This window comes from Ursus americanus, chromosome 11 (assembly GCF_024610735.1).
Source record: "Ursus americanus isolate L20-20 chromosome 11, mUrsAme1.1.p, whole genome shotgun sequence".
Taxonomy (NCBI): Eukaryota; Metazoa; Chordata; class Mammalia; order Carnivora; family Ursidae; genus Ursus; species Ursus americanus.
In genome coordinates this window covers 48,257,691-48,270,986 of record NC_142137.1, presented here as the reverse complement: position 1 = coordinate 48,270,986, position 13,296 = coordinate 48,257,691, and the positions used below count along the sequence as shown (strand labels likewise).

General features: G+C 36.4%; 1 protein-coding gene across 13 annotated transcripts in view; it reads left to right on the top strand.

Annotated features, from left to right (window-relative positions):
- AHI1 (Abelson helper integration site 1) overlaps positions 1-13,296 on the top strand; it is a 210,066-nt gene that overhangs the window by 119,414 nt on the left and 77,356 nt on the right. For 11 of the 13 annotated variants that reach the window (XR_015726128.1, XR_006782862.2, XR_006782861.2 and 8 more), the window contains one exon: positions 2,190-2,245. The exons of the other annotated variants lie outside the window; for them this stretch is intronic. Coding sequence is in view for 8 of the 11 variants with exons in the window: in XM_087865511.1 (XP_087721637.1) it covers positions 2,190-2,245 (56 nt within the window). In the remaining 3 variants the exon portion in view is untranslated. The remainder of the gene's footprint in view (positions 1-2,189; positions 2,246-13,296) is intronic. 13 annotated transcript variants of the gene reach the window in all.

Here is a 13,296-nt window from a genome sequence, read left to right as displayed (position 1 = left end):
GAAGTCCCCTCACATTATGGAGAGCAATCTACTTTACTCAAAGTCTACTGATTTAAGTGTTCATCTTATCCAAAAAATACTTTTATAGAAACATCTGGAATGTTTGACCAGATATCTGGGTACTGTGGCCTAGCCAAGCTGACACACAAAAATGACTAGCACAGCAATCTATTTATTATGAGCTTTCACTTATCATCATACCTTAACAAAAGTGAAATAACATAGAGATTTTTTAGGTAAAACTTACTGAAAATAGTTGTTTGGGGACATTTTTTCTTAAGCTTATTTTTTTCTGTATATTCTTTACCGAAAGCTTGAACAAACATGTTTGATTGTATTTCCAAATGGTATTATTTCAACAGGCAATCTAAATTTAAAACTAAGATTTTATCTTTGGGTAATCCACTTTTCAAAATTTTAGTTTTTATCACCTTCTTATCCTGAAATTGAGACTGTAAAATATGTAGTTTTTTTCTTTGTAATTGTATAAGCTGAGGTTATTTAGATTTGGGGGGGTTTTTTAGTTTTTTTTATTTTCAACATTTTGAAGTTACTTTCTAATTGGATATGAATTTTAAAATTAGTAATCAGTCTAGGTCAGTTTTATAACAGATTACAGTAGTGAGAACACACGTGTCAAATGTTGCTAATTCCTGAGTCTCGGGGTGTGACCACTCTCATTTAAAAGCCAGGGTATGCCAGACTTCTCAGTGGATGCAGCCAAAGACGGCTGTGGGAGTGTGGGTGCTAGGAAAGTGGGGGTTTCACCATTTGTTCTGTAGACCTCAGTATTACTAAACTCTCACAGTAAGGATCAGCATTAATCTGAACATTTTCTAATATGTTTCCTTGGGTTTTTAAAAATTTTTTTATTCAAGGCCAGTGTTACTCTATGAAAAAAAAAATGTATCTTTCCATAAAAATCACTTTAAAGATTTTATTTATTCTTAAGACAAAACTGTTAATTTGCTCTGTCGTATTTTTTTCCAAAAAAAAGACATCTCTGTTTTACTCAAGTCTTGAGGTCAGAAATTACAACTTATCCTTTATAATTTATCTTTTATCACTGATGCCAAGTAGCCACTCAGTAAATATTACTTGATTGAATAGGTAGTTTTTATACTTCACTGGCTAGTAATAGATGTTGAGAGAATTTTTTAAATGAAGGAAAAACCATGTTTTTTTTTAAATCATATTTGTTCATTTTTAATATACTCTTGCACAGTGATAAAAAGTGTTTTTGTGATGCTTTCACTTAATCCCTTATCATACTTGAAGAAAAATGAGTTTTAAATGCCTGTAAATGAGGGAGCTCGTGTTTGTTTCAACTAGAAATTGTGCTAATTGCTAACAATACATTGCAGCTCTCACTTCTAACAGCCTGTACCATTATTTGAGCAAACTGTTCTAATATCCTAACTCACATATTGGTTTGCTGATGAACAAAGACCATAAAGTAAATGAGACCCACATCTCTGTTCATTTTTAACTTGAGCTAGACTTTGAACCAGTATCTTTACAGATGAGATGCAATATTGTTATAGCCTTAAAAGCTGTTTATTACAAAGAAATGCAGTAGAGGATATTGGGAACAAAAAGATGAATCCATGCATGATAAAAGGATTTTTCTGAAGTTTAGCAGTCAATATTATTTTAAAGGAGAGAATCAGAGCAACTTTTTTTTTTTTCCAGACACTCCATGGTGATTGAATAAATAGAATATGGCATGGTAGGAAGTCAAATGATCAAAGAGAAATTCAAGTAGATTTATTTATTCTTTTTGAGAAAATAAGGAAGTGATTCCTTTTATAGCCTTTGTGATATTCCTTTATGAAAACTTGATGACCTCAAGTCAGAAATAAAACTTTAATGGAAGAAATGCAGCAGAGTGGAGATAATGGTATAATTTTTGAGCCAAGAGCAAGATATGGACACATCTTGCACTATTGCTAAACACCACTTGAATGGGAAAATTGGCTCAGCTCACTTTGAGTTGGGTCTCTTAGTTAGCTAAACTCTCCAACTGTTTCTGACCAAAGAATTCATGATATGACTTTAAAGGATCCTGCCATTCAAGTGAGGCTTTTTTTCTTGTAAACTGTAGGAGTCACCTCTTACTGACTTAAATGTTTTCAAAATAAAATGGATAGGTATAATAAGCAAATATTCACCATCTTTTCTTTCCATAGGGATTAACAGCATGGAAAGAAAGCCTTGTAACCATCATGTAGATAGAGCACCAACGGTAAGGCAGTCTATTTCTGCATTGTTAAAACGGATAAACTACAAACTGATACTGGTTATAGTGACACAAAATGCCATTGTAGAAAAAACTTGTAACCTCCCTTTTGCCAAAAGTTATATCCCTTCCAGAAAATTAATCTCATGTTTTCTTACATAATGTGGAAAACATACTAATTTTTGCCAAGATATAGGAAAATAAGATACTGTATCATTTTTACAGGTACTTATTTATATTAATGTTTTATAAATAGAATAATTTTAATTTTAAAATACTTAATACTTTGAATAAATCAATATAAATCTTTATGCAAATTGATTTACACTCTTTTTAAAATGAGTGTTATTTTGTGCACTAGCATCATTAATTAAAGTGAATATTTTGTGAAAGAAGGCCATTGTGTTTCATTCTTTTATGGATTATTATGCTTTATTATTATAGAAGTGAAATCTTATATCCCTCTTCTATTACTGCCAGATAAAACAAGGCATTTAACAATTGTTGTACCTATTTACTATGTTAAAAATAATTATACAAGATAATATAGAAGGAAAACAAATTTCCTTTTTAATCTCTGAATATAATATTTGAATGAAATATGTACCAGTTGTCAGTTCCCACTTGAAAGATTCATATGACGATATAGGCTAGCATGTATTATTTTTACTCTTTACCAAGCGTAATCTTGTTTCTCTTATCCTTTCTGTACATTAAGTCTTTCAGATAGTCCATAGAATTCATTATTGCCTGTTAGAAAGATTTAGTAATATATTTTAGGGAAATAAAGGCATTATTGAACTTTATTGATAATATTTTCCTCACTGGCAGATTGACTCCTTTTTCTATTTGTAATAAACTCACATGATTGAGTCAACATGTTTGATAACTAAATATGTGGGGCTCTGGAAAAGAGTAGTTAGTGTTTGAGGAAATAACACCCTTATAATCATGAAAAATACTTGGCTATAGTGTGTATTATAATTATACTTTAGTAAGTATGCTAAAATAGTAGTCATAACATTATGTAAATTGTGTTCTTTAATATTAAAAAAAAAGGAAGACTAGCAATTATGGAAAATAATTTCTTTTCTCTCAGGTGTAGGTCTTAAAAGTTGAGGTGCCTGATGTGTGACTTGAACCCTTTGCTCTTTGGGGAGAAACTCCAGGTTTTACTTTTTCTCCTGGTTGTGGGTCACTGCACTGGAATGGGGGTTTATGGCAAGGTTGTACCTCAGGCTCTCCTCCGTGCTTCTATGTGGTTTTTTCTTCTTGTTTGCCTGAGGTTTAGAGCCTTTAGATTTTTCAAGAGGAAATTGTTCCATATGTAGCTGCAGACTCAGTGTGTCTGTGGGAGGAGGTAAGTTGAAGATCTTCCTATGTCACCATCTTGAACTGGAACCCCTTAATGTATTTGAAAAAGGTACTCACTGGATTATTTTACATACTTTTGAAATTCATTTTATTTCTATAGGCATTCCTACAGCACCTGTGTTTACATTTCTGGTTTTGTTGGGGGGCGGGGAGTTGTACATTCTAGAACTCAGAAAAGTATAACCTGGCAGAGTTCTATTTCTTTTTTAAGTGGCTCCACTCACAATTCTGAGATCAAGACCTGAGCTGAAATCAAGAATCAGATGCTTAACCAACCACCCAGGGTCCCCGAGAGATTTTTTTTTGTTTGTTTTACCCCATAGACAAGATTGTAGGTTTCCATGTTAATTAAATGAGGAAATAATAGAACTGACTTCTCTTGCAATTATGAGAAATAATGGCATTAATGTTTACAGCAATGCTCTAATGATCTCAGAATGATTCCAAAGAACCAGGAACAAAATCTAATACAATAGAGCTTAGGTATTGTTGATCTTTTATGTTTTTCCAGTTGTATTGTTAAATGATAGCTCCTAATATATTAATAACATTTCCAATCTGTAAAGTCCACATGTTTTTAATGTACGTGGTTTATACAGGCACATCCCAAACACTCATTAGTTTTCCAGGTTCTCACTTGAGCCAAGCTGCATTTTTTATATGTTTTTCTGAATTCTTCTGTCTCTTTACTACAAACTAAAGATACTCTATTGCCCTTCACTCCATATAGTCCCCCAGCTTGCTGACAGTTAACCTTGGCCCTTTCTTCATAACCGCTAAATAGAATTACAAGCCTGTTCATTACCCAATGTCTCCTGGTTCCCAGGACAGGAAAAATCTGATTTTTTACAGAAATAAAATGTTACCTAATTTCCATCCTCCCTATGTGTATGCCTTTGTTTTCCTTAAAGGGTTTAAGAGAAGAAAATATTTAGAGATAAAAGAAATGAAAAGGTCTGTTTAAAAATGTAACAAAGTAGGATATTTGTAAGTTCAAATGTGGTACTCTACTAGCCCAAAAAGGAGAGATACTTCTGGGGCCTGAGAAGATAAGAAGGGAGTGGACCCAGGGTCAAGAATGGCTGAGGCCGGGTCTCTGAGTGACTTCCTAACCTGGCTCCTAACCATCAGTCTTCAGCTTACCTCTTTACACGTTATCACCCCCACTTCCCTCTTGCTGCAAGAACCCCCACGAGTGGCTTGGGTCTAGGAGAGTGCTAGATGCTAATTATGGCTGTTCAGCAGGGGAGGGAAATGAGTCTTAAGCCTCTATAATAGGGAAAGCTGTGTTTCTTGAGATTCCAAGTGGGAATGAATTTCTCAGTAAATATATGGTTACAGAGGATAGTTTGATCCTGTAGCATTTTAATGTGATGCGGTATTCTTTAAGTAAGTATAGGTTAGCCTCTGTCTTTGTTCTGTGTTCTCTCCCACTCTCTTTTTAACTTGTTTCCTTCTTTTTTTCATTTATTACATGAGGTTTAATTTTTTTGTTTGGTATTTTTTTCTTTCTGATATAAATAATACCATATGTGTTTTTCAGATGCCTTCTATAGAAATAAAACAGAATATCCCCACATGGCGTGACCTCCTCCATCAAACAGAATCAAACCTTCTTAACTGGCTATAATCACTACTCATTTTTTTTTTTTTTGAGCTCTTAATTTTGTTCATATTTAAGAGTACATTTTCAAGTTATTTTTTTTAACACTTTATTATTTATTTATTTGACAGAGAGCATGCCAGAGAGCACAAGGCGGGGAGGGGGGAAGGAACAGCTGAGAGAGAGGGAGAAGCAGTGTCCCTGCTGAGCAGGGAGCCTGATGTGGGGCTGGGATCATGACCTGCGCCAAAGGCAGACGCTTAATTGACTGTGCCACCCAGGCGCCCAAGTTATTTTTTCAAAAAATATCAAGTGAGAGGTGTATTATCTGAGTCTACATATTTTAAAATATCCCAGTTGTCTTTGAATAAGGCAGTTTGCCAGAGTTTTTAATTATTTGGACATAAACTTTTCTCCTGAGAACATTGTGGAAATTGATCCTCTTTTGCCTTCTGGTATTTAGTGTTTCGGGAGACGTTGGACATCAGTCTAACAGTTCTTTTGCATTGGTAGCCTGTTTTACCTACTCATGTGTTGTAGATTTTCTTTTATTTTCTTTATACTCAATGTCCTAGTTCAGATTTGATGGTGAAATATGTCTTTCTTTTTGTCCTGAATGGTATTTAGGACACCGGGTTTCTGTCCTGAGGGGTAGTCACTCAAACACTTTACTATTATAGGAAAAGCAAATAAGACATTAGACAATCATAATACTAGATTATATGAAAATAATTAGATCATGCCACTTTAAGAACTAGTTGCTGTTAAGTTAAGGATAATATCAGACTCAGATTAATCAGAGGTCACTGTCTGAACCCTGAAAGGCAGGTGTAAAAGTTAGTTAATAGTTAAGTCAGCACCGGCTTGAGTCTCATATTTATTTTAAAAGAAAGACTCATTTGCAAATCAAAGAGAAATAGCAACTAGTATAAGGAAGTCTCTCTACATGTTTGTTCTTATTTAGGTTATTATAAACCTGCCTATAACCTACTATATACGTAACAGTTCCCATAGCTTTTTACATTTTCTGGTGGAATTAAAACATGGTAAGCCATACTGAATATATACAGAATTTTTAGTGATTTGAGAAGAATCGTTTTCAGGTCTCTTCTAGTGAAAACTGATATGTTAAAATTCAAACAACATCAGCATGGCCTCCTGTAATCAATTTCTGACCTTTGTAAAGCTCCTGCATTCCAAACTTGTAACATTAATATTATTCCTTTCTTCTTCTTTTACTCAGTGATCCTACAACCCCCGTTAATTAGAACAGATTTTCTTTTAACAAATGGATTTTCTGGCAGTTTGTAAAATTACAGCTTGCATTTTCACAGAAGCCTACACACCTGTCACAGCAGGTTGAAACAAAATTCAGACTCTCATTAAGATTATAACAGTTATGGGATACTTTTGCCATTCATCTAAATATTTCATTAGTTATTAGGAGTTAAAATATCCTAGGCTGATTGGAAATTTAAATATTGATTCATTTTTCTTCATTGTTTTAAGTTGAATTTAACAAACTTTTAATTAATTCATTCTGCAGTTATACTCCTAGGTTTTCTTTCTTTTTTTTTTAATTTTATTTATTTATTCGACAGAGAGAGAAAGAGAGCACAAGCAGGGGGAACAGTAGAGGGAGAGGGATAAGCGGGCTCCCTGCTAATAAGCAGAGCTCAATCCCAGGACCCTGAGATCATGACCTGAGCTGAAGGCAGACTCTTAATCAACTGAGCCACCCAGACACCCCAGTATTCCTAGGTTTTCTGAGGGTCTGACTGATAAATTTTTGTCTTGTAATTTTCATCAGTAGTAAACTTTAATATGTTTTACAGTATTTTATTCTGAAAATATATCTGAGATGTTCATGATGTTGCTTGCCCTTTAAACTTATTCATAAAGGTATTTGTCCAAATCATACAAATTAAAATTTATTCTGAGACGCTTTTGGATTATATGATCATCTGTACTTATTCTCCAACATTTTAAGTTGTCTTTGTTGTTAGGTTCATATCACTGTTTAGCCCATTGTAAGTTCACAAGACTGCTACATATTCTGTTACTACACACTAGTATAGTATGCTTTATACGTATATTTACGTAAAATGTGTCTTTCACATAATATTTAACATAATATTTGGGGCAGTTTGTTTATGGATAAATACATGAGTTCAGGTGAAATGTCTTTGATCCAAAGGAAGCACTTTATTTTTTCCAATACAGAATTTTCCAGGAATTCATAGTATGCAAACTGGGGTGAATGTTCCCCTATAAAACTCATAAAATAGAACCTATGACCAATCTCTTCCTGTAGATAATTGCAGGGTGGAGAGGGAACCGATAAACTATAAGCTTTTATAACTTGTCATAAAAGAATCTGTTTTTACTTATCAATAAAGTAGCAATTCAGAGCAGTCCTGTTGAAATTCAAATGCAAAATAGGTTTTCCTTTAAGATCACTGTGAGTTGTCCATAACATAACCTTTTTCTTAAGTATGTAAACATTTGTTGTTTCTCTGGACCTTGTAAATTATGAAGCTTTATGTAGGTTTTTCCTGTTAGCATACTCCACTGACATATATGTGTTTCTTAGACTTTTTTTCCCTAATTCTCTTTTGACTTTATGGTTTTTAGAGAATAATGGAGTCCGTTTTAGACATGTTAAATTTCAAGTAACCAGAGGCCATGAACAAGTACAAGAGAAGATGAGTTTGAAGATCTAACTTTGCTGTGCTTGGTAGAGCCACGCTCTGCAGCTGGGAAGTCCAGAAGGGAGAGGCGGGAGTCAGAAGGCTCAGGCGTTGGTTGTGGGAAGCCTGTGTATCATCACGGGCAGGGAGCAGGCAGATTCTTTACAACAGGCAGAAGCCCCATGCAGGAGGAAGGCGCATATCCAGTCTTTACAGTAAGCTGAATCAGAAATGAGTCTCCTCCTACTCAACTCCCAGATCCATTCTCTACAGAGCTGTTTATCCACAGTGCCAACATGGTCACACATTGAAGATCCTGTGGTGTGCCCCGTCTCCTACCAGTTGAAAACTGAGCTCTTTAGCATATCATTTGACGTCCTTCTACTACCTTTCTAAACTTATTTCCAGCTTTTAACCAATACTCTGAGCTACTTGCAGTTCCCTAAACACATCTGTGCCTCTCACATTGTGAAACAGTATTAGAAGAAGGGCAAAGAACACTTGAGTTCAGAACCACATTACCTGGCTCCACGTCCTGGTTCGGTTACTTTTGTTCCACAGGACTTTAGGCAAGTTTCTTTTGCTCTTTGTGCTTCAGTTTCCTTGTCTTTAAGTGGGGATAATAATACCTTCCTCAGGGATTGTTGTGAAGAATAAATGAGTTAAGATGCATTGCACCCCACTCAATATATTTTTATGTGCCAGATATTGAATATTATTTCTTCACAAGAGATGGCCAGAGATTAAGGAAAAGAACATATCCCAAGCCTGAGAAGTAAAACAAAGTCAAGAATCAAAGGGATGGGGCGCCTGGGTGGCACAGCGGTTAAGCGTCTGCCATCGTCTCAGGGTGTGAACCCGGCGTTATGGGATCGAGCCCCACATCAGGCTCCTCTGCTATGAGCCTGCTTCTTCCTCTCCCACTCCCCCTGCTTGTGTTCCCTCTCTCGCTGGCTGTCTATCTCTGTCAAATAAATAAATAAAATCTTAAAAAAAAAAAAAATCAAAGGGAGAACCCAGCGTCCCAGGTGGATCAGGGACATGAGGAACAAGGGAATCTTTGCCACAGTGACCTGCCTGTGTCTTGACCAATGTTCTTTGCTTTACTGTGTTCATTTTTTAAAGTTTGTTTTAGTATGTATTTATTTATCATGTATTGTGACTGACAAGGAGTTGATGTGGAAGTCTAGTTACACCAGGACAACAGGCCTAAACTGGGACTGTGTTAGGCAACCCTCAGTGTGTGATCACCTATTCATCAGTTCCGGAAGTCCTGACAGCCAGAGTGATCTTTTTTTAAAATGTGAGTCATAATGGCTTATCCTCCTGCTTAACACTCTTCAATAACTTCTCCTGTGTTTAGAATAAAACCCGGAGCCTGCAGGGCCTTGCGTGATCTGGTCTCTGCCTACCTCTTCAGCATCGCCTTATGATACTCTCTGCTCTGAGTTCCTCAAACACAGCCAGACTCATTCCTGCTCACCCATACGCCTGTGGACATTTGGTCTCTCTGCCAGAATATACACCAGCTTTTTGCGTAACAGGCTTTTTCTTGAGATCCCAGTAAAGGTCACTTTTAAAGGATTTTCCTTTACCACTCTATCTGAAGTAGGTACTCCCCCTCTTAGTCTTTATTATTGTACCTCGTTTTTTTCCTTCTTAATATTTATCCCCATTTGTAATTTTTTATTTAGTTGTTCTCTTGTTTATCACCTGTCTTCCTCAATAGGATATAAGTTCCATGAAAGTAGGGACGGTGTCTGTCTTACCATTGGTGGTAGACTGTCATTATATACTGCTTAGTTGAATGAGTGAAAATATGCTGAAACTATAGAAATAAATGAGAGCAAAGAGCCAGGCTGGACCTGAGGGATGTCCATATTCAAAAGGCTGGAAGAAGAAAACCTTCACAGAAGACAGATAAAGACAGAAGAATGTCATAAGAGATCAGGAATAGTGGAGGATCTTGGAAGCCTGGGGAGTAAAGAAGCGGAGGGACTTTTTGTTCTAGCATAGGTAGGAACTTCTGGGAGAACGGGAACTGTGTCCTAGAAAGGAAGCTAGATGGTCATACTAGGAGGTATGATGAACCAGAAGAATTCAGGAAGATTGTCACAAGAAGAGGATGGAAAATAGAATACAGATTAACTCAGCTTTGTGTATATATTGCTGACTTATTTCACAAAAGAAAGTAGCATTTAGCCAAAAGGGCTGCCACAAGAGGAACCTATATAGAGTGCAAAATAAATGTTTTTCCATGTTCTTCAAAAGTGAAAAATTCAATTTGGGCATTTATGCAATAGTATTACATTCAAAATAAATATTTCTCAGATGGAAGAAAAGATCCAGCAATGTAAACAGGGCTGGAGAAAGATGCAGACTGGATTTTAGCATTTGGTGAAGGAATAGGGTAGGGCAGTTGTGACAAGGTCCCTTGCCAAGGGACTGACTTACCTAGTTGGTAAAATGAGGAAGGTTTAAGAAGTCCATTTTGGGGTCTGAAGTTGTATGAATCTTTTTGTCAGTTGCCCTTACTGTTCCAAAAGAACTAATAAAGCAGAAAAACTAAGCAAGTCTCTGACAATCATCCCTTGAGCTCTCACTCATTTCTCTCATTCATCTCCTTCCCGGGATTCAGTTAGAATACACTTCCTTATACACATGGCATTTGTGCCCATGTAACAAATGCCCATCACCATCATTGTTATTGGAAATTTCCTGCTGCTTAAGTGGTGGACACAGCTTAGTTGTCTTCAGTAGATCAAAAAGTCCCTTCCTTACAGGACGAAATCTCTCCACCTTCACAAGCCCAGTGCATGGTGAAAGGATGCCAAGCAATATGGCGTTCAGATATGTGTGCAAGTTAGCCAACGGGCGGGTTAGAGAGCATGTGTACAGGGGGCAGTGGGGAGGCTCTGGCCAGACTGCCCTAGTGTTCCACTGAAAGAATACCCTCTAGTCTTTTTTTGTCCACTTCAGACTCTTTCATTGTTTTCCTAACCCAGGAAGAGGCACATTCAGTTATACACACTGGTCGAACTTGAGGAATAGGCCAATCAAAACCATGACTCAAGGACAATTCAAAAGAGCCTAAAAATTGTAAAACAGTACATACATCAAAACCATTTGGAAACCAAAGAAATTAAAATCATTTTATTTTAGACTCTAGGTGAGGTACTTTCTTAATTAAGCCAATGAGATATCTAGAAGTATGAACAACACATGGTTCCCATAAGACCTTGCTCCAGAGGAATTGTTTTGGTCATTTTTTTCCCTGCACGCAGCAAAAAAGAGCAAGTGCTAAAAGAGTGTCTGCTCCCTTACAAACTTAAACTACGAAGACAGGAGCCAGGAGGCAGGAGTTCTGTTTAATGCCATAAAGGGGAAGTGGTGATATGCCCTGCCCAGAACATTCACGTAGCCCGCTGACCTGTTTGTTTGTAGTACCTACTGTCGTCGTCAAGTACAGTCCGTGTTTCTATGATATCAGTTAGCCTGTGTGCATTAATAAATAGATGAATGATGTCCGTACGAAAGCAGAGGAATTCTTTTCTGCGTGTTTTAAGTGTTAAAGCAATCAGTGGCCGGCTTTCTCACAATCAAATGGAAGGACGGAGCAATTTTTTAAAAGCTCAAGTGTCTTTTCTAGTGGCTACTTTAGTCGCTTCAGTAACTGCTAGTACAAGTGAAGAAGCCGCTAAGACATTTCTCCTAGTTTCAAAACCTTATCTGGTTTGCTGGAGAAAGTCTAAAACCTGGATTGGATTTTTAATTTGATAAACTGGTCTCTAGTGAAAGTAAATCTGTTTAAGGACCTGCATTACAGAGGAGGTCTCCTGGATGCCAGGGTGTAAGGCTGCAGAGGCTCAGGATTGACGCAGGAATGCCGGGTGCAGACGCCAGCTCAGACTGAACACCGCATCCGTACGGTGATTAGGACTGTTACTGTCAGGGCCCTATGACAGAGCTCTGTAGATTTTAAGTAGTCTGCAACAACTAGATTTTTTCCAGAAACCCTGTTATATTTAATTCACAATTTTACAGAACATGAGGCCTTATAGCAGAAAAGCATATAAAAAATAAAGGAATTTATCTCCCCTACTAAATATAACCCATCAAGAGAAGGAGTTTGATGTTTTATTTTTTGGGTTTGGGTTTGGTTTGGGGTTTTTCTTATTTGTTTTAGTACCTGTCTCTCCAATTTGGCATTTTATTTTATTTATTTTATTTTATTTTAATTGAAGTGTACTTGACACACAATGTTACATTAGTTTCAGGTGTACAACATCATGATTCAACAACCCTGTAGTTATTCTGTTCTCCCTGCAAGTGTAGCTACCATCTGTTACTATAAACGTAATTACAATACCATTGACTATATTCCCTTTGTTGTAGCTTTTTTTTCCCCATGATTTATTCATTCCATCCCTGGAAGCCCGTATCTCCTACTCCCCCATCACCCGTTTTGCCCATCTCCCTACCCACCTCCCCTCTGGCAACCACCAGTTTGTTAAGAGAGGGATTGTGTGTGATCCTGTTCAGCACTACAGTCTGAGTAGTCTACAGGGCATCGCACCTACTATTACTAGCTATTATTATACTGCTGATCCTCATAATCGCTAAGAATTGATCAAATTATTATTTAATAATGCTTATTGTGAACATTAATGGGATATTGTGATAAAAAGTGTTGAGACATTTCTACTCTCTACGTATTTGTAGTTCTTCAGCGTCAGCATATGAGAATGATATGCCACCAATTGCTGAAGAAAAAGTGTCTTTACTTATTTCCTAGAAAACAAGTCTCTTGATAAAGAAGAAGTCTCTTTATCCTGTTTCCTGGATACATTGTTTCCTAGAAAACAAAAACTAGTTCTACCTTGTAAACATTGTGTTTTCATTAATTACTCAAGTTTTGTACTTTGCTGCAAATAACGAGTATCTTAGCTCTGCTCTGTTTCTAGACCATCAGAGACCAAATCATTTGGTTCCTCTTCTGTAAATGCAGCTCTTAAGATGCTTCAGAGCATCTATTTTATCTTGATCTTCTCTTTTTTAGGTTAAGTATATCTATTTTCTTCTACTTGCCTTAATCTATTTTGATTCCATTCTAGTTTGTTCACATTCTTGAAAAAAGTGGTATCCAGAACTGGACTTAATATTCAGATTGTAGTGAAAAATGTAGTGGTTATTATTGGTTTCTGTAATCTGGATATTGTGTTTGATACTGAACTGTGATCTACCATCACTCCTTGAAGCTTTAAAGATGTGCTGTCAAAACATATTTCCCATTATTTACAGATCTATGCCTCAGTATCCTCATCTTTAGAATGGAGTTAATAATAATACCACCCACTTCATTTAGTGTTATTCTGTTGTTTCAAGTACTG